This window comes from Hylobates moloch, unplaced genomic scaffold, assembly GCF_009828535.3.
Source record: "Hylobates moloch isolate HMO894 unplaced genomic scaffold, HMol_V3 SCAFFOLD_6, whole genome shotgun sequence".
NCBI lineage: Eukaryota > Metazoa > Chordata > Mammalia > Primates > Hylobatidae > Hylobates > Hylobates moloch.
The window spans coordinates 91242348-91269553 of NW_026652281.1; the positions used below are offsets into that span (position 1 = coordinate 91242348).

Below are 27206 nucleotides of genomic sequence, written 5' to 3' on the forward strand. Positions count from 1 at the left end.
TCTATCTATTGATTTATTGTTCCTGGCTCAAAATACCAATAGCCCTTGTTGTAACACTGGGGCACTTTAGGCCTCAGGAAACAGAACCTCTCTCTCTTTGACCTTCTCCTGCCCTCCTTCCATCTGCTCCCTTGTCTCTCCAAGGCAGGATTTTTCCCTGGCCTTTCTTGGAGCTGGCAGTAACGAAATTCTCTGACCCACCTTTCTAATTGTGAGTCATAAAACCCCCATTTCAGAAGGAGTCCTGCCCCAGGCCCTGGGGGAAGGAATGCTGCACAGGGAGACCCAGAAGAATCTGAACAGACAGGCCTTGCTGTTCTGGGCTTTCCCACTCAGCCTATTAGTATTACATCATACTCCGTTCAATCATGGTGGCCAAACATGCCTATCCCATGACATCTCCATAGAAGGCCCAAGAGGACAGGGTTCAGAAGCTTCTAGAGAGCCAAACACATGGAGGTTCCTGAGTAGGAAATGTCTGAGCGGCCATCTCAGCTTCAGAACTCTTCTAGGGTCAGCTAAGGTTTGACCTGGCATATCCTGTTCCCCGCTCTGGACGGTGCTTCCATTCCCTAAATCTCTCCACTGCATGCATCCCCCTCCCACTACCTTCATGCCATCTTTCATGCAGCACTACCAGGCATTCTTTCTAGGTAACAGGGCTGGTTGTGGCCTGGGGGCATCCTTCGTCCTGCATTTGCTCATGGTCAGCACTCTTGTTTGCACACAAGAGTAGAGTAGCCACCCCCACTTGGGACAGGGACATGAGGATCCCAGAGCACTGCCGCAGAGTCCTGTGTGTGGCCTCCAGCCAGAGTTCATGCTATGCTCCACAAAGGGCCCAGCCACCCTCCACCACACAAGACAGCCTTTACTTCCTGTTTCCAGTGGACAGAGCTGCTTCACATCTGCTCTTGAGTATAATGAAAAGACATGAGTCCCATTTACAGAGCACCCACTAAGTGCCTGGCCTCTGTCATCTCTAATTTTCACAGCAAACCAGTGACAAAGGTATTATTATCGCATTTACAAAGGGGGAGCTAAGGCTCAGAGAAAGTACATTTAGACAAGGTCACATAGCTATACATAGCAGGGCTGAGGGACAGGCTTATCTTTAGGTCCAGGCGTGAAGGCCTGCCCTACCTCCATGCTTCAGAGAGCACAACCCTGCCCCCTTTCCATCTCATGGGAGCCAAGTGTGCCTGCCCACCCAGCACACTCCCCATCCGAATACCCCACCGCCCTCCAATACCCGGACGGTGGAATTCCCTGTCCAAACGGCCTCAGGCCCCCTTCTGGGTCTACATGAACCTGTTGCTGGGTTCCCTCTTCTGGGAAGTGGGGGTGTCTGCAAGGCAGGTGGACATATCTCGGACACCTATGTGCAAGAGCCCTGACACGGCTAGATTGAGCTGGGAGGAAGTAGGGGCAGGGCAAACGGGTCTTCCCCTGTACCTCCACATTCCAGCCTAGAGCTCCAAGAGCTGAGAATTCCGACCTTGAACTTTATAATAGAACTATTACAAAGGTCTCTTTGTCAAAGTAGAAAGCCAGAACATGTTTTATTTAACAGTTGTTGATTTGTCACCTTTAAATGTGTTGAAGTGTGGGCAGCCCTGTCTCCTGACTAAAGTTTCACCTTCTCCTGCATCCCAATGCCTACTGTGCTGTTAGGGCACCCTTGGGGTATTGGGGAAGGGGGACAAATCTAGCTTCCCTAAGCGTGGACCAAGGTTTTCTTGGGGGCTCTGGTGCATGACACCAGCAGTGACAGCCTGTAGCTGAGCTGTGTGTATCAAGGGAACTATTCTGTGGATTGGCACTTCTTGCATATATCAGGGTGTGGCCAGAATTCACAGTTTGAGGAATCCTGTCCTCAACAAACTAGGTGCCAGGGGACCCTCTCTCCTTCTTGAAGCTCCTCTTTGACCACACTCCCTCCACCTCCCCCGAGATGCCCAGCAGATCTTGACCACTGCACCCCTCACTGAACCCCTCCTCCAGGCTTTCCAGCCCTCTACCTGGGGTCCTCCTCACCTGCTGGGGGCTGCTCCAGCACATCCCACTCTAAACCTAATGACCCCTGGGCTTCCCTTCCTGGGTACTTGGCATTTGCACAGAGGCTTCCAGAGCCCTTCTGTACCCAGAAGTTTCTCTCTAACAGTGGGATGGGAGGCAGTGTGATTGGGCCAAAGGTGATGGGACTACTGCTTTTCTTACTAAATTCATCCAAAGGCCACTGCTCAGAGTTTCTTTCATGATCGACAGTTCTTTTTCTCATGTGGTTGTGTGAGTGTGTCAACATGCAAAAGTGTGTGTCCATTTTCATGAGTATGCACGGGTGTGCATTTGTGTGCATGCATGTGGTTTTTGGAGACTCCCAGGCACTGGGCACTGAGCCCATCATGAGGCACACCCTGCCTGTGTTTTTCCAGGTCTGCCCTCACCAGCCCAGCACCCATGCAGCCAGGGCATTCCAAGATAAGATTCTGGCCTTGCAGTTCTGAGACTCTCGGACCCTGTGTGAGGCTGGTTGCAGCTGGCACTGCCACACATAGAGATGGAGCAGGACCACACGAGCATGGCAGTTACAAGCCTTGCAGAGCAGTAATTTTTAGGGGGGTTGCAACCAGCCTCGGTTTCCACAGAACCACTGCAGAGCTGTTTATAAAAGAGGCAACTTCAGTTGACTTCACTCATCCCTGGAGCTCCTTCCTGACTCTTCAACCTGAAGAGTTTACTTCTGCAAGAGGAGAAGGAAACTCTCCCAGGTTTCCTTCTGCAAGAGGCCTTGGGCAAGCTAGCTGTCCTCTTTTAGAATAAGGCACTGGCCACGGGTAGCTGGCTGTTTTTTCATTCCTACTTAGCCACTTCACCACTCTTTGGTCTTCTTAATCCGTTTCCACCTGAATGAAGCTTTGGCTGGCCCACATCAAATGCACTCACAGAGAAGAGCCGCAGGCACATGCAGACCCATCATCTTCCCTCCTTTTCTCACGTTGCTGTGCCTCCCAGCCAGTAGAGGAAGAACAACTCTGAACTGGGCAGTTTACCTATGTGTTGGCAGTGCCACCCAGAGGTTTACAGTTGAGGAAACTGGCCAAAGTGAGACACCTGGTTAACTGGCTGATGTTGCTTTTCCCCTTCCTTGGCCATGCAGCAGAGTATTGAGTCGCCAGGGGCAACCCACAGTGGCGAGGTCTGAGCAGTGACTCCTGGCTTTTTCCTTCCCCATGTTCCCTTGGGCCACTGACTTCCATCTTCAGGCTGATCAAAGAGTTTTTGTTTATTTGTTTGTTTTGTTTTCTTCTCTCTTTCTCTCTCTCTCTCTCTAAATCTTTTTTTTGAGTCAGCATCTCACTCTGTCACCCAGGCTGCAGGGCAGTGGCATGATCATAACTCACTGAGCCTCAAACTCTGATGCCCAGGCTATTCTTGAGTTCCTGGGCTCAAGTAAGCCTCCTGCCTCGGCCTCCCTAAGTGCCGGGACTGCAGGCATGAGCCACTGTGCCTGGCCCTATTAAACAGTTTAATACACCTATCTAACTGCCTCTTGCCCTGGCTCTAGATCCTCAAGGGGAGTAGCAGTTGGCCACAAGGCAGAGTGGGGCTGAGACAGATTCAGGTTTGAAGCCAAGCTTCATACTTGCTAGCTGGACAAGCAACTTAACCTTTCTAAGCCTCAGTTTCCTCATCTGTAAAAGGGATTGTGGTAATTCTCTCTCAGGGGTGGTTTTAAATAAATAATTATGTAAAAACTTGTGTGCAGCTTGGCATATAACAGGTGCTCAACAAACGGTACTTGTTACTTTCACCAACCCCACTGCCTACCTCCATCTACATCAGCACACCAGCACCACCATTACTGTCAGCAATGTGCATAGGGACATGAGTCAGGTGGCAAACCAGCCTTCTCTATGTGGGAGAGGGAGAAACGAAGAGAATGAAAGGAAGAAATGAGGAAGGGGAGAAATGGCACGTGGCCACTCCAGAGACTTCCAGCCTGGAGCAGTGGCTGTAGCATTGGGCCAGCCTATGACCAATAGACCAGATGGCTTAGCTGGTCCCAGATCCCCCATTTCAGAACAACCTACCCTCTGATCCGATTCAGACTCATGTTCTTCATCTAGGCTGGAATGTTCTGGAATCTGTGGGGCATGTTGGAAACAGCTCTGGAGCTTTTGAGCCAGGCAGACCTGGACCCAAATCCTAGATCCACAACTTACCAGCAGGATAAGGTCAGTCAGGTCACTTAATTTCTCCAACCCTCAGTTTCCTCATCTGAAAAATGGGTATAGCAGTTGCTATGTCAGAGGGTTTCTGGGTAGTGTAAGTGGGATCAAGCCCAGGTCCTGCTTGATACACAGGAGATGTTCATTTCCCAGTAGTTTTACCTTTTCCCCCTTTCTGCCCCGCCCCCCACCACTGACCCATCTTCTACTCACAAGGGACTGGGTCTCTCAGCATTAGGGCCAACACTTCATGCTTCCTACTTAGGAGAGGCGCCCTGAGAAACAAGTGGAGACTGATAGTCTGAGTAGCTGAGTGACTTTGACCCTAGGTATCATGTGACTTTGCCACAGTTCTTTGCTATCTTGAAAACTTAGTTTCCGCATCTGTAAAATGGAAATAATAATGATCTTTGATCTTTGTGGTGAGGATTGAGTCATCATTCTCAGCAAACTATTGCAAGGACAAAAAACCAAACACTGCATGGTCTCACTCATAGGTAGGAATTGAACAATGAGAACACATGGACACAGGAAGGGGAACATCACACTCCGGGGACTGTTGTGGGGTGGGGGGAGTGGGGAGGGATAGCATTAGGAGATACACCTAATGCTAAATGATGAGTTAATGGGTGCAGCACACCAACATGGCACATGGATACATATGTAACAAACCTGCACGTTGTGCACATGTACCCTAAAACTTAAAGTACAATAATAAAACAAAATTAAAAAAAAAAAAAGGAAGTGCTTGGAGCTCAGAAGGGGACGAGCAAGTGTGAGCTGCTGGTGTCTATTGTTAATATTGCTAATGTTACCATTGTTAAAGTATTTCCTGTTTTCTTGATGTGGGTAGGTCAGAGAGTATTTGGTTTCCAGGGTTACAACACCTTAGCTAAAGGCCAGTGGTAACAGGAGTTTAGATCTGGCCTGGCCACCTCCAGCTGTGTGTGGAAAGGAGCTGGTGTTTTGCTTTGGGCACGCTTGCAAGCTGGGGCTCATATGACATGTGTCCCAGTGAGTCACCTCGCAGAGTCAGAACCCACTAAGCACATCCCGGGCTGCCAGGGTGTACTGAGAATTGTCTCCGCAACTCAGACGAGTCTAAGTCCACCAGGAATTCTCCCAGGAATGAATTGCTGCCTGGTGCCCAGGGACCCCATCAAGTTTCTGTGATGTTCTGGGTGGGTAACTTCCCTGGTCAGAGACTTGAACCTCTGTCCCTTTGCTTCAGCCGCCTGTAACAGTGGGGACCTAGTGGGTCGCAAGGCCGGAATGTGAATCCGGCTTCCATCACCTACCAGCAGCACCAACAGGAGCCATTAGACTCCCTTCTCTGCCCCTCAGCTTGCCCTGGGGGTACATAATGACCCTGACTGGTTATTATGTTTGCAGGCTGTTGTGAAACTCTAAGAAGAATCCAGTGAGATCATGTTTGGGAAAGCCACATGCAACCCTATGTGATAGGATACCAACAAAATTAGAAACTCCGTCATGTAAATTTAGGCACTGTCTCTTTTTCTCTGGTCTCAATTTTCTTGCCTGTAAAAGGAAAGGTTTGGGTTAGATTGGCATTCCCAGAGTGATGATTCATAAAAGAAAAAGTTCAGTGTTTAAATAAATCTGGTAAAGGCTACACCTGTGATCCCCCTCCTGGCACATCACAGCATGCACTTGTGTATCAAAGACTAGAAGAAGCCTGCAAGAAGCAAACCTATTTTGCTTTGCTTAACCTAGATTTTACTAATTTGACCACAGAACCTCACTATTATGGTTATGATTATTACTACCACAAATATTCTTAATATTATGATGATCAGTATTGATTCTCTGCGTCACCTTTGGAAACAGCCAGCTGAGCAGATGCCCGGGATCTTTGCAGCTTTTGCAGACATGGATCCAAGACTGGGAGGGGCAGGGGTCTGTCAGGTCACACTCTGCCCCTGTGTCCTCCAGGTGCCTTCTTGATCCCGTACACACTGTTCCTTATCATCGCGGGGATGCCCCTGTTCTACATGGAGCTGGCTCTGGGACAGTACAACCGGGAGGGGGCTGCCACCGTGTGGAAAATCTGCCCATTCTTCAAAGGTAAAGAAGGGGTGGGAGGAAGTTTCACAGTTGCTCATAAAGGCTTCCCTGTTGCCCTTGGGGAATCTGCTCCAGTGGTGAGATCTAAGGTAGACTTCCTGTCATGTGGGATTCACAAGTATTGACAAGGTCAACAGTGTCCCCCATTCCAAGTTACATGGAGAGCATTCAGTGTGTTGGGAATAGCATTAGCGTAGAAATTCTGGAAATCCGGGTTCTAATCCAGCTTACCTGCTGAGTGACCAGAGAGTCTGTTTCCTGTATGGGAAATTTTTACGTAAGTATCAGAAGTACCCAGCACATACACCACTACTCTCTCCTTTTGCTCCCATGGCAGACATTAGAAGTTGATCATGGATCTTTTTGAGCCCAGCCGGAAAGCTGATTCAAAATCCTTAGTACAATAGCCACAACTAATTGATTGCAGCTGAAATATAACATGAAGCCTACTTGCATTTGGGACTAAGAACACATCTGCAGAAAGTAGCCAGAGCAATTGCTATTTCTTGGCCCCTATACAGCTGGGAGAAGGGCATGGAGGAAGAGTTAGTGTCTCCCAAGCACTGGTTGGAGAACTGGGCACAGATGGCAACGAGGGCCAGTGTGACTCCCATGAGCCTCTTCTCAGCTGGCATGTGTCTCCTAAGTACCTCCTGTGTACTCAGTCCTGTGGGAGATACAGCTGGTGCAAGAGTCTTATAAGACATGTGCATTTGTTACTTTTTTTGTTGTTAATTGTCAGAAATTCAACTCAAACTGGCTTCAGTATAAAAGAGAATTGACTTCGGTTACAGTAAAGTCCGGGGATTGGCTTCAGGTATAGATAGATCCAGATGCCCAAATAATGTTGTCTGGAATCTGTCACTCTTTTTGTGTTTCAGATCTGTTGTTTTCTGTTGGCATCAGTCTCAGGTAAATTCTTCTCAAGTACCTGCAAAGATGGCCATCAGCAACCCCAGGCTTAAATTTTACCAAGTTTAAATTTTACCAGAAGCAAACAAGTAAACAAACAAAAACCCTTATAGAGTCATAGCTTCCTTAAAGGTCCCAGAGAAGATTCTCATTGGTTTAACTTGAGTCATATGCCCATCTACTAACCAATCACTGTGGCTGTGAGGAAGCAGTGCTCTGATTGGCCAGGCATACATCTCGTGATGGAGGAAGAGTGGGGAGTAGCCTCACCCACACCTCACAGGCTAATCATATCTTAAGGCTAATTCCTTAAAAAGCAATGTTGGGCAGGTAAACAATACATCTACCCTAGAAAAAAGCTATAGAACTACCCCTAAAGGAGCTTGTGATACATTGAGGAACACGATACTGGCACCCGAAGCAGGTGGTTAAGAGTAGGACCCAGAAAGCACACAGGGCTGAAGTTCCAATCAGGGAGTGCTTGCTTGGGTTTCCCCAGAAGCAGTTCAGAGACAAGGATGTAAGTGTAAGGAGTTAGTGCGGGAAGTGATCCTTAGGAAGCAGCAACTGGGGATGGGAAGGGGAGGCAGCCATAAAGGGTGTGCACCAAGTCAGTGCCACCCTGGGCAGGGAGCTCAGTCCCATCAGGGGAGAATGTGAACACCCTTCAGTGTTATCCTGCCCAGGGGGTGAGGGAGCTGGATACTCACAATCTAGCTCCTAACATGGCTGCCCACTGGGTGCAAGAAGGTGGTGAGTGGGCAGGGGAGCTCCAGTGGAAAGAGAGAGCTCTCGGGCAAAGAGATGGCAGGGGCCTATGGACTCTGGCAATCTGCTATAGCACGTTTCCTCAATCCCCGGGCCACGGACCAATAACCGTGCAGTCGGTGGCCTGTTAGGAACTGGGCCACACAGCAGAAGGTGAGCAGTGGGTAAGTGAAGCTTCATCTGTATTTACAGCTGCTCCCCATCGCTCGCATGACCGCCTGAGCTCCGCCTCCTGTCAGATCAGCCGTGGCACTAGATTCTCATATGAGCGCAACCCCTACTGTGAACCGCGCATGAGAGGGATCTAGGTTGTGTGCTCCTTATGAGAACCTAACTAATGCCTGATGACCTGAGGTGGAACGGTTTCATCTTGAAACTACCCCCACCCCAAAATCTGTGGAAAGATTGTCTTCCATGCAACTGGTCCCTAGTGCTGAAAAGGTTGGGGACCGCTGTGCTGCAGGAAACGAGAGGCAGAGGGAATGGGAGTGCAGTGGTGGAGCCACACCCAAGGAGAGGTGGCTGTGGGGCTGGGCCTGGGAGACTCCTGCCTTACCCCCTGTCCCCGCCCAGGCGTTGGCTATGCTGTCATCCTGATCGCCCTGTACGTTGGCTTCTACTACAACGTCATCATCGCCTGGTCACTCTACTACCTCTTCTCCTCCTTCACCCTCAACCTGCCCTGGACCGACTGTGGCCACACCTGGAACAGCCCCAACTGTACCGACCCCAAGCTCCTCAATGGCTCCGTGCTTGGCAACCACACCAAGTACTCCAAGTACAAGTTCACGCCAGCAGCCGAGTTTTATGAGTAAGTCACAGACCCTTTGTGCTGGACCTGTTGAGGCCAGTGCTTGGTATGACCTTAGCCAAACTCTAAGGAAAGTCACAGACCAAGGAGACACATGCCGTCAGGATATTAATGTTTACTGAGCAGCCACTGGCCTGATGCTGGGTGAGGGGCTGAGGACACAGCCACGGTCGAGGTAGTTGGAGGAGCTTGCGTTCTGGGGCAGGGAAGTGGAGGCAGGCAAGATAATACACAAATAAACAGGTAAGGGAGTGAGAATGTTTTAGAGTGTGTGTGCCCTTCAGGGAATGCAACACTTTCTGGGGTGTGTAACTGCTCTTAAAGAACTGAAACCAGGTATGTGGAAAAAATTAATCATGGAGGGAAAAGAACGGTTGCGTGGGTAGTCAGGGAAGGCCTCTCTGAGGAGGTGACATAGGAACTGATGATGTCAGACAAGGGAAGAGCTGGGGCTCCAGGGCAGGCGATGAGCTGCAGGTTGAACCCAACTTGACTTGACCCTGAAGCTGTAGTCTGACTCACCCTGGGCTGCTGTCCTTCTGGAGTTCCCATGGGGGAACGTAATCAGAGCTTGGAGAAAATTCAAGAAGCAGGAAGCAGGCCAACTGTATGCAGCTCTGAGAAATTATTTGGACCATGTGTGCATGAGAAGCACTGGCCGTTGGTGCAAGACAGAATATCATTTAAAAAAAGAAACTTTTATGTTGAAATACCGTTATACATTAAAAGTAGTAAAAATAGTGCATATACCCATCACCCAGTTTCCCCTAATGTTGACAACTTACATAAACATGGTACGAGTTTGAAACCAGAAAATTAACATTGATAACACTGTTAGCTAACAAGCTGCAGACCTTACTTGAATTTCACCAATTTTCCCACTCATGTTCTTTTCAGGTATTTAGTTGCCATGTTTCTTTAATCTTCTCCAATCTTTGCTCTTCCTTGATTTTCATGACCTTGACACTTGAAAAGTATGGCCAGTTACTTTGTGAAATATTGATTTGAGTTTGTTTGTTGTTTTCTCATAATTAAACTGTGGTTATGCATTTTGGCAAGATTACCCTAGAAATGATGCTGTGCCCTCCTCAGTGCATTCCATCAGGGGGTGGGGAGACATGCTGTCAATGTCTTGTTACTTGTGATGTTAACCTTGTACACTTGGTTAAGGTGGAGACTGCCAGCTTCCTCCTGTGTAGAGAAAGTTATTTTCCTTTTTTAAGTAATGTGTCTTTTAAGGACATAGACTGAGTTTATGCAAATATCTTGATTCTCATCATACTTTTGTCCACATTTCTTAGCATTCGTTGATGATTCTTGCAAGTAAGGACTATTACCATAATGTTTATGTAGTTATAATTTCCTATTTCCATCATTTCTTCTATTTTATTTTATTTTATTGTTTTTTGAGACAGAGTCTCAGTCTGTTGCCCAGGCTGGAGTGCAGTGGCACCATCTCGGCTCACTGCAACCTCCACTTCCCACATTTAAGTGATTCTCCTGCCTCAGCCTCCTGAGTAGCTGGGATTACAAGTGTGCACCACCACGCCTGGCTATTTTTTGTATTTTTAATAGAGATGGGGTTTCACCATGTTGGCCAGGCTGGTCTTGAACTCCTGGCCTCAGGTGATCCAAAGTGCTAGGATTACAGGCGTGAGCCACCACCCCCAGCCTATCATTCCTTCTAGATTAATTGGAATTCTTCTTTAAGGAAGAATTGTCCCTTCTCCCCTGTTTATTTATTTTTTCAGTTATTCATTTATATCAGTATGTGCTCCTGGATATTTATTTTATTCTGTAGTCTTAATTCATTACTATTATTGTTGTTGTTATTATTATTATTTATTTCAACTTTCATTTTAGATTCGGGGGTACACAAGCAGGTTGTTACATGGGTACATTGCATGAGCTGAGGTTTGGGGTGTGATTGAACCTGCCACCCAGGTAATGAGCATAGTACCCTATATGTACTTTTTCAACTCTTGTCCCCCTCTCTCCCTCACTCCTCACTCTTGTTGTCCCCCATGTCTACTGTTCCTGTCTTTATGTCCATGTGTATGCAATATTTAGCTTCCACTTATAAGTAAGAACATGCAGTATTTGGTTTTCTGTTCCTGGATTAATTTACTTAGGATAATGGCCTCCAGCTACATCCATGTCCCTGCAAAGGACATGATTTTGTTCTTTTTGTGGCTGCATAATATTCCATGGTATATATGTACCACATTTTATTTTCCTTTTTCTTTTTTTTTTTTTTTTTGAAATGGAGTCTCTCTCTGTCACCCAGGCTGGAGTGCGGTGGTGTGATCTCGGCTCACTGCAACCTCTGTGTCCCAGGTTCAAGTGATTCTCCTGCCTCAGCCTCCTGAGTAGCTGGGATTACAGGCACCCACCACCACACCTGGCTAATTTTTGAATTTTTAGTAGAGACAGGGTTTCACCATGTTGGCTAGGCTGATCTCAAACTCCTGACCTCAGGTGATCCACCTGCCTCGGCCTCCCAAAGTGCTGGGATTATAGGCATGAGCCATCGCACCCAGCCACCACATTTTCTTTATCCAATCCATCATTGATGGGCACCTAGGTTGATGACATGTCTTTGCTATTTTGAGTAGTGCTGCAATGAACATCCACGCGCAGGTGTCTTTTTGGTAGAATGATTCATCTTCCTTTGGGTAGATGCCCAGTAATGGGATTGCTGGGTTGAATGGTAGTTCTATTTTTAGTTCTTAGAGAAATCTCCAAACTGCTTTCCACATGGGCTTAACTAATTTACATTCCCACCAACAGTGTGTAAGCATTCCCTCTTCTCGGCAGCCTTGCCAGCATCTGTTATTTTTTGATTTTTTAAATAATAGCCATTCTGTTGGGTGTGAGCTCGTAACCACCATTATTTAATTTGTGGCCCCCCTGAATCCTCTCAGCCTCTACTTTATCCATTTATGTCCTTGAGGAGGGTGATGACTGACTTATTTTCAGCCACTTGATTTAAAATGTTTGCATAGCACTCTGTTCACAATGTAGCATCCATTGTCTTCATCCCTCAGGCGTAGGTCAATTCCATTTTATCAATCCCTACACAAACATGCTAGCAGGTAAGCAGAAAGTACCTGTTACAACTTGTGCGGCAGACAGGATAGATTCCACCTGAACTCCACACTCAGGGCACTCATGTTCTAGAGCAGAGGTCCCCAAACTTTTCTGCTTAAGATCATAGAGTAAATATTGCAGAATTTGCAGGCCACATATGTTCCTGTTGCATGTTCTTTGTTTTATTTTACCTCTAAAAAGTAAAACCATTCTTAGCTCACAGGTCATAACTAAACAGTCCATAGCTCAGATTTGGCCTGGAGGCCGTGGTGTGCTGATTCCTGGCCTAGTGCAAGATTTCCCGGTAAAACTTCCCACCATGATAGAAATGGTCTATATCTGTGCAATCCACCAGAGTACCCCCTTGCCACAGGTGCTTACCGAGCAGTTGAAATGTGGCTAGTGTGACTGATGAGCTATATTACTAATTTAATTTTATTTACCTTTAAATAGACATATGTGGCCAGTTGCTACTGTATTGGGGAGTGCAAAAAAGTGTGAAAAAAAAACATTCACAAACAACAAAACGTTAGGGCTCCTCTCCTTCAGTCCTGTGGATTCCCCAAGCCCAGAACCTGGGAATGAGTCCTGATTATCTGGAGATTGGGGTTATCCTGGGACCAGTGCTTTCCCTGCCATCTTGGTGCAGCAGGGCCAGGGGGATTTAGTTTGGTTGAAAGAGACCTCTGGAAAGTCTCCTGCCTCCTGGGGCTCAGGGGAGTCAGTGTTCTCAGGATCCAGGAAATATCCTCAATGGTTCACTGCAGAGAATTTGCAAAGGGTCCTGTACCTGCATCCCTCTGTTTCCATTCATGATTCCCAAGGACTTTTAACAGGCATATGTAAAAATTATGTGTTTTAGAATTTTTCTTGGAGAGGGTCTATAGTTGTCATCAAATTCTCAAATACCTCTCCAGCCCTTCCAGAGGATCTGAATCACTGCTGTAGCTGAACATCAGCATCTGCTATAAGAAACCTGTCTTCCTCACTATCACATTAATAGCTAACCTCTTACCATGTGTATGAGGTTTTCTGCTAACTTCCTCGTATGTATTATTTTGATTTAAGCCTCACCCACCTAATGAGGTTTTTGTAACTTTTATCCTCGTCACACTCTTGGGGAGGCTTCATTTCACAGTTGAGACAGTAAAGTCCACAACGACACAACTATTACTGCACAGAGCCAAGATTTGGACCCAGCCAGTGTGCATTTGCAAGACCCTGAGAATGAGCATCTCCCATTTTGCACCGTAGGAGCTTACTTCTCCTCACTGTAACCCCAGCCCTGCCTGGCAGGGAAACGTCACAGCATGCACCCTTAACCTTTGTGTTATATTGGCCTCTACACATTACACATGTTTGTTATTATGCAGAAATATTGTCATGGTCACACATCACATTTACTCAGCTTGGATTGTATTCCAGACATAGTTCAAAGCACCCTTTCTATACTACATTTTAATCCTGACCACTGTGGTCTAAAATTATTTTTATGAATGGGAAAACAGGCACAAATCAGTAAGTGACTTGTCTGAGGTCATAGAGTTTAGAAGTGGCATTAAAAGTCAGTTTGGACCCAGGTAGTCTATCTCCAAAGCCCAAGCTCTTAGCCCAGGGTTCTAAACCTTGACTGCACATCAGAATCACCTGGAGAGCATGGATGCCTGGATTCTACATCCAGAGATTCTGATTTCATTGGTCTGGGTACAACCAGGGCACAGAAATTTCCATCAATAGCCCCTCCTGCAATTCTAACATCCAACCAACGTTGGATGCCCTTGTTTACACACTGCGCTCTTCTGTCTTGGAGTAGGACTCCTGCTGGAGTCTGGCCGACATCTTTACAGTCTTATGTCATGGAAAATCTAGGGCCTCCTTCACTCTTCTGAGGAGGAGTATGGCCTCAGAAAATTCCCGAACCATCAGAGAGCTTGAAGGTGGGGGTTTTAGGCCTTTCTGTCTTATGAACATGGTTTGGAGGGGAAGGTGGTAAATATAGTGGAGCAGAGTGCTGCCGGCACATGTGATTGGTTGCACGCTCTCCCCCTCATCCTCCCATAAAGGAAAAAGCGTGATTTTTCTTTTTGCTCTTGGCAACCCTTGTTTTACAAATTAAAATGGGAAACGATAGCTTTGTCTCTAGTCCAGTTAGCGTTTGTTTCCTCCGCTGATGTCTTCATGGCTAGTATGTCGGCCCCAGCAGAGACACCCAGCTGGAGGGAGAGGTGAGATAGGTTTTGAGACCCTACTTACTTTAATTACAGCCCTAAGCTTCCCCCAGGCTCAGCTGTAAGGAGAGAGTGGTGGGAAAAGATGGCATCCTCAGGCTGAAATGGTTGGGGGATGCAGGTAGAACTGAATGCAGAGTTGGTTTTTGTTTGTTTGTTTGTTTTAAAAAAGACGGGGTCTTGCTCTGTCACCCAGTGGCACAGTCTCGACTCAATGCAGCCTTGACCTCCCAGGCTCAAGTAATCCTCCCACCTCAGCATCCCAAGTAGCTGGGACTACAAGCATGTACCACCATGCCTGGCTAACTTTTATATTTTTTGTAGAGATGGGATTTCATCATGTTGCACAGGCTGGTCTTGAACTCCTGGGCTCAGGTGATCCACCCACCTCTGCCTCCCAAAGTGATGGGATTACAGGTGTGAGCCACCTCGCCCAGCCTACAGGGCTTATTTTAGGAGCCTTCTGCCCTACAGATCTTCCTTCTTTTTTTCCTCTCCTTAACCTTCCCTCTACTAACCATGCAAACCTTCATTGCTACCATCAGCCAAGCACTGAGGATCTCCTCACATCCAAATCCCATTTAATCTTCACAGTTCATGGAGGTGGAAATCATTTCCATTTTACAGATAAGAGAGTGGAGGCTCAGGTTTTAGGTAAGTGGCAGAGCTGGGAGTGCAGGGGCCTCTGCAGGTAGATAGGAGTTCTTCTCATGCCGCCCTTTCTTACCTGGAGCCTGCCTCTGTGCTTTGTAATGCACAGCACTGTCATCAGCTGCCTCTGGACTTTTTTTTTTAAATGGCATGCTGCCCTTTTGTCTAAATGTTTCTGCTTGGAAAACATCCCCTCAACTCAGTTTGGGGACCCAGTGAGTGGGACTCCTAGTGCCAATCCTGAGGAAATAGAAAATTTTTTCTCTTTCTGCCAACCTCCTGGCCAATTTTGTTACCATCCTGTACTCATTTAGGCTGATGGACTGAGCATAGCATTCAAGGGAACAAAACTGCTATTCTCCCCAGGCTCCAGGCCTGAAGCCAAGCAGCCCCACAGCTAAAAGAAACTCTGCAGCTCTGTAACTTTATCTGTAAAAGGCCACCTTTGGTGAACATGTGCCTGGCAATAGAAAACTTCCACCCCATGCCGGTCCCTGGTGAGGAAGAAAAGTCTCCCTCCAGCCTAGTATCAATCATCTGTGCTAAATATCAAGTGAGAAATTGAGCTTTTTTGGTGTGTAGACTTCGGAAAGCCTGGACAGTACACTTAATGATGATTCATTTCATTAAACTTCTGGAAAACTAAAACTGATGTAAGTTTCTTGTACTAAACCCCAAGGCTTGGGCCTGCTGGGGAAAGGAAGCTGGATTCTCATTGATTTTCTTGGGTATAAGCTTGGGAGTCCAGATCTTTTCACTGATGAAATACCTAGACAACCTCCACAACCCTGAAAGTGGACTTTGAATGCATGGGACATCAGCTGGGCCTGTTGGGGGGCATTTCAACCATGAGATTGGACACCAGAGGCATTTTGGCAAGTTTCAGGGCAAGGATGATTGGTTCCATGCCTTTTTATTCCCATTATTTGGATAGTCAAGTCAACCAAATGACAATTGACACAATTCAACACCTGTCCCATAAAGGCACAGGAAGAAGTGGAATTAAGCATCAGCTAGGGTCAGTACATGCCTCTGGTTCTCTATCCTTTTTTTTTTTTTGAAGCAGATTCTCACTCTGTCACCCAGGCTGGAGGGTAGTGGCTCAATCTTGGCTATTGCAATCTCCGCCTCCCAGGTTCAAGTGATTCTCCTGCCTCAGCCTCCCAAGTAGCTGGGACTACAGGCATGCGCCACCACACCCGGCTAATTTTTGTATTTTTAGCAGAGAGGCAGTTTCACCATGTTGACCAGACTGATTTCGAACTCCTGATCTCAAGTGATCCACATGCCTTGGCCTCCCAACATGCTGGGATTGTAGGCATGAAGCACCACACCCAGCCTGGTCCTCTGTCTTTTTAAATATGTGTATGCTCTGCCACCCTTTCCTCTTCTTTCTCTCTTGCTCTTAGGACATAGCAGAGGGGTCTAAGTCAGGGGATCGTTTTGAGTTAGGACTAACAGGATGAGAAGTTAGCCAGGCAGACAAATTGAGCTCAGACCTGTGTTCCGGCTGAAGGAACAGAAGGTCCCAAAGCCCAGAGCCATGGATGCACCCTATAACTGGGGACTGACAAGTAGCTTGCTGCTGCTGGGGTGAAAGGCAGGGTGTGGCGAGGCCAGGGATGAACTTGGCACGGGATGGACTGTGGAAGGCCTCAGATTCTGAGAGACTTACGTTGTTATCCTCCGGACCTCGATGCTTTCGACTTTTTCGGTTGGATGATTCTTTGTTGGGGGGCAGGGGTGCACACTGTCTTGTGTATCTGTGATGTTTAGCAGCATCCCTGGCCTCTACCCTCTAGATACCAGCAGCATCTCCCTCCTCTCCAGATGTAACAACCAAAAATATCTCTCTAGACATGCCAAATGTCTCTGGAAGGCAGGGGCAAAGTTGCCTCCAGTGAGAACCACTGTTTTAGGTGCTAAGAAGCCTCTGAGGCTTTGGAGGCAGGAGAGTGGCAAGGTTAGAACAGCACTTTGGATGGATGGTTCTGCAGTGGCATAGACAGTGGATTTAAGGGGGCTGACAGGAGGCAGACAGACTGGGTTTGGGAGAGGGTGGGAGTCATTTACAATAGCTCTGGAAGGACAGTGTATTAGTCACGGTTCTCTCGAGGGACAGACTAATGATATAGATCTCATATGAGTTTATTAAGGAGTATCGACTCACAGGATCACAAGGTGATGCCCCACAATAGGCTATCTGCAAGCTAAGGAGCAAGGAAGCCAGTCCAAGTCCCAAAGCTGAAGAACTTGGAATTCGGTGTTCGAGGGTAGCAAGCATCCAGCATGGGAGAAAGATGTAGGCCAGAAGACTAAACCAGTCTAGTGTTTCCATGTTCTTCTGCCTGCTTTTGTTCTGGCTTCACTGGCAGCTGACTAGATGGTGCCCACCCAGATTGAGGGTGGGCCTGCCTTTCTGAGTTCACTGACTTAAATGTTAATCTCCTTTGGCAACACACTCCCAGACACACCCAGGAACAGTACTTTGCATCCTTCAATCCAATCAAGTTGACACTCAATATTAACCATCACAGACAGAATGTGGGTCTGGTCTGGGATGGGGACAGTGGGGGTGGGGATGGAGGGAGCAACCAAGAGACAGGATTAGTGGGACCAGACACGGCAACTGATTGCATGGGGAAGATGATGCAGGGTGAGAGTTTAAGGCCACAACAGCTGGCCTGGGAGCTGCAGGGATGGGAGGGATTCTGGGGAGGGGGCATTGGTCTGGGTAGACCTTGATGACCCACCCACTCTGCTCATTCATTCACGCATGCTCACATCCCCTCTCCCCATTGCTCTCTCCCCTATACCTGTGCACCTCCTGTCAGCTTTCTGGCCAGCAGAGAAGGCACCTGCCACCTTCACAGCGGAGTCTTCCCAGCCAACACCCTCTACTGAGTTTTCTGGGTACCTCTGACTCTCTTGCTACACCTGCTGCTCCTTGAAGCCTAGGACTCAAACATAACGATCATTATAATTACGATTTATTGAGCATTTCCTAGGTTCAGGGTATTATTATCTGATATTCTGTAACTCAGCCCTCATCACAGCCCTTTCACTGAAAAGGGAAAGACTCGGTGATGGGGAATGCTTACACGCACTACTGTCCCCTTGCCTGTGAGCCCCAGGGGGCTGGAGCCATCACCTGCTTCTCCACAGCCATGCCACCAGCCACCGGCACACTGCCTGGCTCAGAGTAGAGGTGCAGAGAGAGTTTGTGGAATTGATGAAAGGATTCGGGTCACACAGGAGCTGGTGGTAAGGGCTAGGATGGGAAGCCAGGTCTGTCTGACCCCAGAGCTCAGACAACTTCTGTGCCACATTTTTGTTTTCCTTCATATTCTTTCAAATAACATACATCTATTTTGAGTGGATAAATGATGAAAGAGTGAATGAAACAGCATCGCTGGTGGTCTTCAGCCTTTCTTTCACCCGCCTGGAAACAAATTTTAATTCCTACCCAAGGGTAAGCTAAGTAAGTATCCAGACTCAGGGTATATGTTTTCCTTACAAGCCTGGAATCTTCCTGCATCCTTCGGGATGATTCCAGCAAGGGCTGTCATCTGCCTCTGGCAGATGTGTGTCTGCCATTAATGTGTGTTTTGGAATTAAAGCCACCTGCCATTAGTGTGTGTTTTGGAATTAAAGCCACCTTCCAGGGAAGGACAGTATATTATGCTGTTTGCCTCTAACACTTTAGCGTAAATTTAGTTTGTTTTGTTTTTGTTTTTGAGATGGAGTCTCGCTCTGTTACCCAGGCTGGAGTGCAGTGACAAGATCTCCGCTCACTGCAATCTCCATCTCCCAAGTTCAAGCAATTCTCCTGCTTCAGTCTCCCAAGTAGCTGCGATTACAGGCATGCACTACCACACCCAGCTAATTTTTGTATTTTTAGTAGAGAAAGGGTTTCGCCATGTTGGCCAGGCTGGTCTCGAACTCCTGACCTCAGGTGATCTGCCTGCCTTGGCCTCCCAAAGTGCTGGAATTATAGGCATGAGCCACCATGCCTGGCTATATAAATCTATTAAGCAGCTGCTTTCTGAATGGACCTCTAGCTGAGCTCAAACACCTATAGAATGAGACAGGGAAGTTTCCGTATGGGAAAATGTGTGGTGCCCTGGGCAGTATGAAAGATCTGGGCAAAAGGGTTAGAAATTTGCCACAAGTGAGGGGAAGAGTTGCTAAGAGAAAGATTGAGAGTGTATGGGAGACTGACCCTCTTTCCTTACTCATTCTCCTTGGGGTGATCCTGGGATCTCATTTTCTATAGTAGAGGGATTGTTGGGTTTAGCAAGAAAGGCTGGGAGCATTTATCTTTTTCTAATCCAATGATCTCTCATGAGCTAACAGGTCTAACTGCCAGTTCTGGGCTTAGCACTGGGGACCAGGAATGGTTAATTCACCTCCTCATCCTGGGAGACCCTTGTATACAGTTAGCCCTGACCTTGCAGGGACAGGCAGGCCCTCCTAGCAACTGAGTCAAGAGCCACAGGAACTGGAAGAGTTGAAAGTGGGCAACAATAGTGAAACTCTGTCCCCCCCCCCAAAAAAAAAAGAAAAAGAAAAAGAAACAAAACAAAAGAAAAAAAAAAACCCAAACACTTTATTGATAGCTAACATATTACAAAGGAGTGACTATCATCAAGCAACAGCTCAGAAAATGTTACCTGTTGAACGCAGCCAGTAACCTCACCCAGCTCAGGAAAGAGCATGATGAATGTCCTGAAGTCCTCATCATGTCCTCTCCCAGTCAGTAACCCCCTCACCCCCATCCCAGGATACACCTCTCCTGACTTCTAATCCTTTAGGTCAGTTTTGCCTGTTGTTGAATTTTATATGACTGGAGTCAGACGGAAGTGCTCTTCTGGCTTTGACTTCTTTCTCTCAGCAGTGTGTGCTAGAGTGTACTAGAGCCATCCCTCTGGAGGTAATTGCTGTATAATACTCCACTTAGGCCAGGTGCAGTGGCTCACACCTATAATCTCAGCACTTTGAGAGGCTGGAGCAGTTGGATCACTTGAGCCCAGGAGTTCAAGAACAGTCTGGGCAACATGGCAAAACACAGTCTCTACCAAAAGAATACAAAAATTAGCCAGGCATGGTGATGTATACCTATATTCCCAGCTACTTGGGAGGCTGAGGTGGGAGGACCACCTGAGCCTGGGGAGGCTGAGCCTGCGGTGAGCCGTGATGGTGCCACTGCACTCCAGCCTGGGCAACAGAGTGAGAGCCTGTCTCAAAAAAAAAAAAACAACAAAACTCCACTTTATAAATATATCCTAATTTATCCATTCCACTGTTGATGGATGTTTGAGTACTTTGCGATTTGGGGTTATTATGAATAATGCTGCCATAAACATTCTAGAGCATGTCTTTTGGTGAACATGTGTATGATATTCTATTGAGTCAATACCTACGGCACAGGATAAACATATCTTCAGCTTTAGTAGCTATTCCCCAATAGGAGAAATGTTCACTCTTGTCTCAGTCTCTAGACCAGGTATTCTCAGATTCAGCAATATGGACCTTTTGGGCAGGATCATTTTTTGTTATTGGAGACTGTCCTGTACATTGCAGTATGTGTAGCAGCACCCATAGTCTCTATGCCAGTAGAACCACCTCTCCTCAAGTCATGACAGTCAAAAACATCTCAGACATTGCCAAATATCCTCTGGGGTGGGGGTCGGGGGCAAAACAGTCTTCCCTCCTGCTGAGAACTGCTCTTTACGTGTGAGTTCTGTGAGGACAGGAACCTTCCCTATTTATTACTCCAAGGCCAGGCGAGCAATAGGCACTTAAGAGATTTTTGTCTTTTAAAAGCAGCCATGAGCCTGGAATCTCCCCAGATGATTTGCCTCTTCTAGGACAGAGTGGTCCTGGGCACAGGCCATGGCTGACCAGGTCAGGACCATGTGGTGTATGGCAGTGGCTAGGGCCCCTGAGTTAGGGGAGAGTGGCCTGGTCCTGTCTCCATCAGCATGCATTTGCAGGGACTGGTCTGTGGTCACAGCCTCTGTCGTCCTCCCTGACGACACTTACCCTGGTCCCCTCCCCTCTCCTCTGGGCAGGCGTGGTGTCCTGCACCTTCACGAGAGCAGCGGGATTCATGACATCGGCCTTCCCCAGTGGCAGCTCTTGCTCTGTCTGATGGTCGTCGTCATCGTCTTGTATTTTAGCCTCTGGAAAGGGGTGAAGACATCAGGAAAGGTAATATCTCTTTGTTTCTCTTTCAGTTGGGTGATCAACCTTGGGGGGTGTGATTATTTCTAGCAATAATTATGTAGCTGGTGGACAAAAAAGATGGAGCTGGAAGTGCAAGGCCTGGGTTCAAGCCCCTGTTCTGCCACTGACTTGGACAAATCCCTTCCCTTCCTTTCCTTTCCCTTCCCCAAATCTGTGTTTCCGCAACAATAAGTTGAAGGGGTATAAGTGGATCAGAGTTCCTCATATTTTCCTGCCAAAACCTCCCTAATAGCAGAGACCAGGGACTGGGATACCCCCAAGGGCCTCAGGACAAAGTCTAGAGATACTATCAACATGCCCTTGATAAATCTTGAATCTTGACCTAAATCTTCATGCAAATGTTGCATCCTACTCTGGAATATGACCATAAAATCAATAAATCCCCCTCTGAATTTTTGAGAAAAAAAGATGCTCTAGAAGATATTCAGATGTATGCTGGATTTTGTGTTTCCTTGGATACAGAAATAAGTGCCCCCAGGGTTCCAGGTGCCTTGGAGAGAAGAGTATAGGTTTAGATGACTCATGAGGGCCAGTCCAGAGTTGGCATTCTTAACTTGGGTGACACTGTCCCCCTATAGTCAGCCTCTCATGGGTGGGGAATATTCAGGAAATGGCTCCTGTTGATTTTTAGCCCAAGGAACATCATGGGAACAACAACCCTATTTGGACTCTACAGGGTCTATTTAGAAGCTTGACTCTATTAAAGAGGATGTGGATGGGAAATTTTCTTTCCAGTGTTCTGGTGAGCTAATGCTGTGCAACAAACCACCCCAAAATGTATGACTCAAAATAACAACCATTTTATTGTCTCTCACAATTCAATGGGTTCGCTGGGATCAGCTGGGTGGTTCTTCTGCTCCATGTGATATTCCCTGGACTACATGGCTTCACTGGGCTGGAATATTCTAGATGGTGCATACACATTGCTAGCATTTGGCACTAGCTGGGAGCTAAGTTGGAGCTGCCAACCAGAGCATCTTGGGATGTTTCCATATAGCCTTTCTATGGTGCTTGGGCTTCTCACAGCATGGCGGCTGAGTTCCAAGAACATGTCCCAAGCAGACAAGCCCCAGTGATGTACAAGTAGCTCTTCCAGTCACTGCTTGCATCATTCTTGCTGTTGTCCCAATGGCCAAAACAAGTGTTGAGGTAAAACCCAATGTCCATATGGGAGGGGATTACACACAGGTGTGAGTTCGTTGCGGGCCACAGCGCAACAGTCTACCTTAATCAGGTGGGTGTCAATTTGAGAGAATCCTCATTAGGCAACTGATTTTGGAAAAGGGGGGGTGCACCAGAGTTCTCTCTGATACTCTTAGAGTTCTTGCTCATGCCATTGAGAGCAAAGAAAGTAGCAGGGGAGCAGCAGCCAGTAGAGATGAAATCCGTCAATAACTGGAGAGAGAACTTCCTATCAGCATGTTGGAGACACAGTGTCTACCCTAAGAAAACGCTCAAATAAAATGCAGACAAGGGCTTGGAGAAAGTCTAGGGTTGAGTAAAACCATGATAGGACCACACCCATTCTGATGCCTGGCACCTACTAGGTCTTCAGTAAATATTTATTGGGTGATTGAAGGATGGGTGGGTATATAAGTTTGGGAAACTTCATTAAGTATTCTTTTGAATTTAGTTCAAAATACCAACATAGGAGACCTACTATGTACCAGGTTTGATGCTAGTACTAGTGATGCAAGAATAAGACAGTTTCCTTCTTCAATTGCTTTAGTCTATGTGTATTACAGGCAGATTATGGATCAACCAATGGTCACTAGCTTCTTGGGTCTCTATCCAGAGACATATGTGTGTGTCCCCATTTAATAAAAACCAGTGGTCACAAACTATGTGCACTATTATATATCTTGCTATTTTTTAAGCTTAACTTTACCTTGAAGATAATTTCACATCCAGTAGTCGAATTACATTTCGATAGAAATACAAACTGTGGGTTTCAAAACTGTAATTAAATCAGCTTAATGGGTCATCACATACACTTTTTAAAAATGAAAAAGTCTAGATAATAAGAGATCATTGCACATAGTAAAGTAAGAGCTGTCTCTTGGAATTTTTGTTTCAGTTACAGCAATCTCTAAATTTACATGTAGTTTGTCTTGATATTGAAGGTATTTCTTAGCATGAATCATGGTCAAAAAGTGTGAGATGTTGCATTAGTGGAGAAAGGAAGCTCTTTCAACTGAAAGTGCCTCCAAAGACCGTAGAGAAGGTGGCATTCAAGCTGAGTCTACAAGGTCAGGCACAGGTAGAGGTGGGGTGGAGGGAAGGGATGCTTAGCAGAAGGAACTACATGAGCAAAGCCGTAGAGATGTGGAAGCCCCAGGCCAGCCTTGTCTAGCACTCTCTGTGCCTTTCCTGGGTACCAGGAGCAGAGTTCTCCTGGCCTCTGCAGGCACAGACAGAGACCCTTAGGGGAGATAGGGCTCACCTCTGTGAACTGCAGATGTATGAGCTTTATACTGCTTCTGGCCTTGGCATAGGACCACCACAAACTTCTAATATTGCACTCAAGATTGAGTTCCCCCATGCCATCACCAAAGAGGGTAGAGCCTGCCCCACCTAGTTTAACTTCTGACTAGAGTGGAGTATGTGTTGTCTGCAGGCAGGCTGATGCGAAAGAGACCCGGAGGAGTGGGGCTGAGCATGCTCAGTTCTTTCTAAAATGCACCTTCAGAGAAGGTAATGAGGGGCAAACCAGAGTGTTACACTAGGAAAGCCCCCATGTAGAAACACAATGTGAGAGGAATATGAGTCCCCTCTGCATGTGTCATCCGAAACCACAGCCCACATTTTGCATAAGTCCCTCAGTGTTCTGACCACTAAACAGGCATGCCACAGGAGATTTTTAGAATGGGGAGCTTCACTTAGGACATTACTGTGCCCTGTCTTTAATTGTTTTTATAAACCGGCTTATGAGAAACCAAGAGTGTTGCTTATTTCTTTCTAGACTGTACCTGGAACAGGACATTGAGCCTTTCTTAGCAGGCTTCCATAGCCTCAGAGCTGGCCTCAAATGAATTGCAAATGTTCATACCTCCGGTCTTGGCAAGTGAAGGTTGTGCTGGTCCTGGCTTGCTTTAGTGACTTGACTGGACTCAATTATAATGAACAGCATCATTCACACATGAGTGCGGCATAGACTAAAATATTTGTAGCTTGGTGTTTTCTTCAGTAACATCAGTGCATACCCCACACCCCATAAATCTCCCTTTTTAAAATCACAAATTCTAAATCAGTCAAGGGTAAATTAATGCAGATTTATAGTGGTAAAGTGCGGACATTTATCATCTCTGTTTTCAAGTCAACCTTAGAGCAGGTCATGGGCAGTGTTTTTCAAACTCTCATGGGTGTAAGAATCACCAAAATGGCTTGCTAAAACTCAGATTCCTGGGTCCCTCTTTGAGAGAGTCTGATTCAGTGGGGATGAGGTGAGAATTTGCATTTCTGACAAGTACCTAGGTGATGCTGATGCTGCTGGTCTATGGACCTCACCTTGATCGAGGCAGCCCTTTTCACGATGCCTAGATTCATAGCAAGGCTTGCACAACTTCAGTGACAAGCACCTCACCACCTTCCTGGGCAGACTTTCCCTTGAGAGAGTTCTATCAATTTGAAAGTTCCTTCTTTTATGGAGCCAAGGTCCTCATTTTGATTGTGAGCCATTGGTTTGAATTTGGTACCCTGGAACCACACAGATTATCCATAGAAATACCAGTAGGTATGGATTTAAAGTTATAGAAAGCACTGACCTCCTTTAGGGACTAAGGACATTTGCCAAGACCAATGGGCTGCTCATTGCTTTCTTGACGTTGTGCTCAAAATTGGACCAAGTCTAGGTTCTCGTGGCCAGAGCTGTGTTGCAAGTTGAAATTCTGAGAGCTGAGAAGCCTGGGGTGGAGATGACAGAGCCCAAGCCTTTCTTCTGTTTACCCATTGTGCATTCAGGGCACATTTGAGCATGAGTGAACTGTTGGCCAAAGATCCAGGAATCCTTCTTTCAACACAAGATCTTAGGCAGCTGAAGTAACACCCACTGCCAATTCTGAGAATCTTCAACAAGACTCAGATGGTTTAGCTTTGAACACATGGGCACAGACAAAACAAGTTCCCTGCTTTCTTGAGGCTTGAACTATAGTCAGGGTCTCAGCTCAGTCATGGCCTGATGTATTCCTTAGGGAAACTGAATCCATGACCAACAAACATGGCCAATGCAGGACCACCTCCAGGCCCCATGGGAGATTCCCTGGAGTCAGAGGTCAAGATACTGTTTTCTGATGGGAGGAATGTAGTCTCACCTGGTTTGCTGGGCTGGGCATTGTAGCAGGGCTGCAGCTATTGACATGAGTTTTAGGAGACCAGAGCAGTTAGGACCAGTCTCAAAGAGATGTGAGAGCTCCTTGTGCCTTTTGCCGAGGGCTGACACCTATTTGTCCCAGATCAGGAGACTGAATACAAGATTGATTAACGTGAGGTCACCCAGATGCAACAGCTTCACTTTCCAGGGCAAGTTTCCCTCCTTATTTGTTATGCAATTTGTCCTTCCTGTTCTTGCCTCCATGAAAGAAAACAAGTGGAAATCCCATTTCCACAAAGACCTTCTTAGAACAAGGGAGTGATGGAGAAACAAGTGGATAACATGAAACAGAGGAGGCTTTCCTGAGTCCTTCTGACCCCGAAGATGTGACTACCACTATACATTTATTCGCTCCCATGCTGACCCAGTTAGTCATTCACTCACTTGTTCATGCATTTATTCTTTGACTTAGTCGTCCACTAACTTTCTGATTTATCACTTACCCACTCATTCGTCCATCCATCCATCCATCTACTCAACCCTCCACCCACCTAATCACCTTTCCATCCTTTTAACCAGCTACCCAATCATAATCCAGCCATCCATTCATCCATCCATTTACCTAACAATCCAATCATTCATCTACACCACCGCCAGTCCAATCATTCATACAATAAACATTTATTTGGACTTACATGCACCAGGTTCTGGGGATTCAGGTTTGAAAAATATAGGATTTTATTTCTAAGGGGCTCATGATCTAGTGGGAAAGACAAGTAAAGAAAGAGGATAAATCCCCATCCTTAAACATAAGTATGAAAAACATATGGCTTTATTTTCTATATCTCCATTTTTTGTTTAGAGCCCATATCTTTTTAGCCTGGCAAAGAACTTTCATGTTTTGAGGTTTCCACTTTCTCCTTAGGGATACACGAAGATTCCTGGGGCTATGTAGTTCCAGGGATTTGGGGGGTGGAACCATCGGGCATTTAAGTTATAGGCCTTCTCATGTTTCAGCTGAGTCCTCCTTGAGTCTGACTACCTTGACCTTAGCCTGATTTTTCGCCTGGGGCACAGCCTTCTTTCAGCAAGGCTACCCATAGCTGCCTCTGCCTGAAGTGGTGATTTCTCACCTTGGCTGCACAATTTTATCATCTGGGGAGCTTTAAAAAAAATACTCATTTCGGGCCCACCCCTGACCAACTAAGTCAGAAACTCCAAGAATAGGATCTAAGCTTTAACATTTTTACCTATAACTTCCCCCATGGTATTTGAATGTGTAGCCAAGGGTGAGAAGGAATAGCAAGGAAACACATATAACACCCCCATCCCTGTCTCTACCTTTCTTTTCTGTTCCTCCAACCTGGACAAGGGGATGGGGTGTTTCTTTTTAGTCTGGAGTAATCTCTTCCTTTGTGTGTTTCTGAATAAGGTACGTTGTCTGTGTCCCACATCTGTTCCCACTAAGGTAAAGAATGGTCAGAGGTTCTGCTTTCTGCCCAGCCACATCCCTCCCTGGGCAATATGCTTAGGAAAGAAAATATGCTTAAAGCAGGGTAAAGAAAAAGAGGAAGAGATAAACAAAAGGCAGAGAGTGGAGGAGAAGGAGACGAGGGAGGGGAGAGCAAGAAGAGGGAGGGAGGATGGGGAGAGAGAAAGAGAGGAGAGAGACAGAGAGAGAGATAGATAGATGATAGATAGATAGATAGATATAGATAGATAGATAGATAGATAGATAGATAGATAGATAGATAGATAGATAGACAGATAGATAGATAGACAGATAGATAGATACAGAGAGAGAGAGAGGGAGAAATTTCTAAATATCCTGCCAGTCAGATAGGTGCATGCAGCAACCAGTAGCAATGGTG

At 46.6% G+C, this 27206-nt stretch overlaps 1 protein-coding gene across 2 annotated transcripts in view; it reads left to right on the plus strand.

The window, feature by feature from the left end:
• Positions 1 to 27206, plus strand: part of SLC6A2 (solute carrier family 6 member 2) — a 49769-nt gene that overhangs the window by 7711 nt on the left and 14852 nt on the right. For both annotated transcript variants that reach the window (XM_032155951.2, XM_032155950.2), the window contains 3 exons: positions 6186 to 6317; positions 8571 to 8808; positions 20852 to 20990. In XM_032155951.2, coding sequence (XP_032011842.1) covers positions 6186 to 6317; positions 8571 to 8808; positions 20852 to 20990 — 509 coding nt within the window. The remainder of the gene's footprint in view (positions 1 to 6185; positions 6318 to 8570; positions 8809 to 20851; positions 20991 to 27206) is intronic.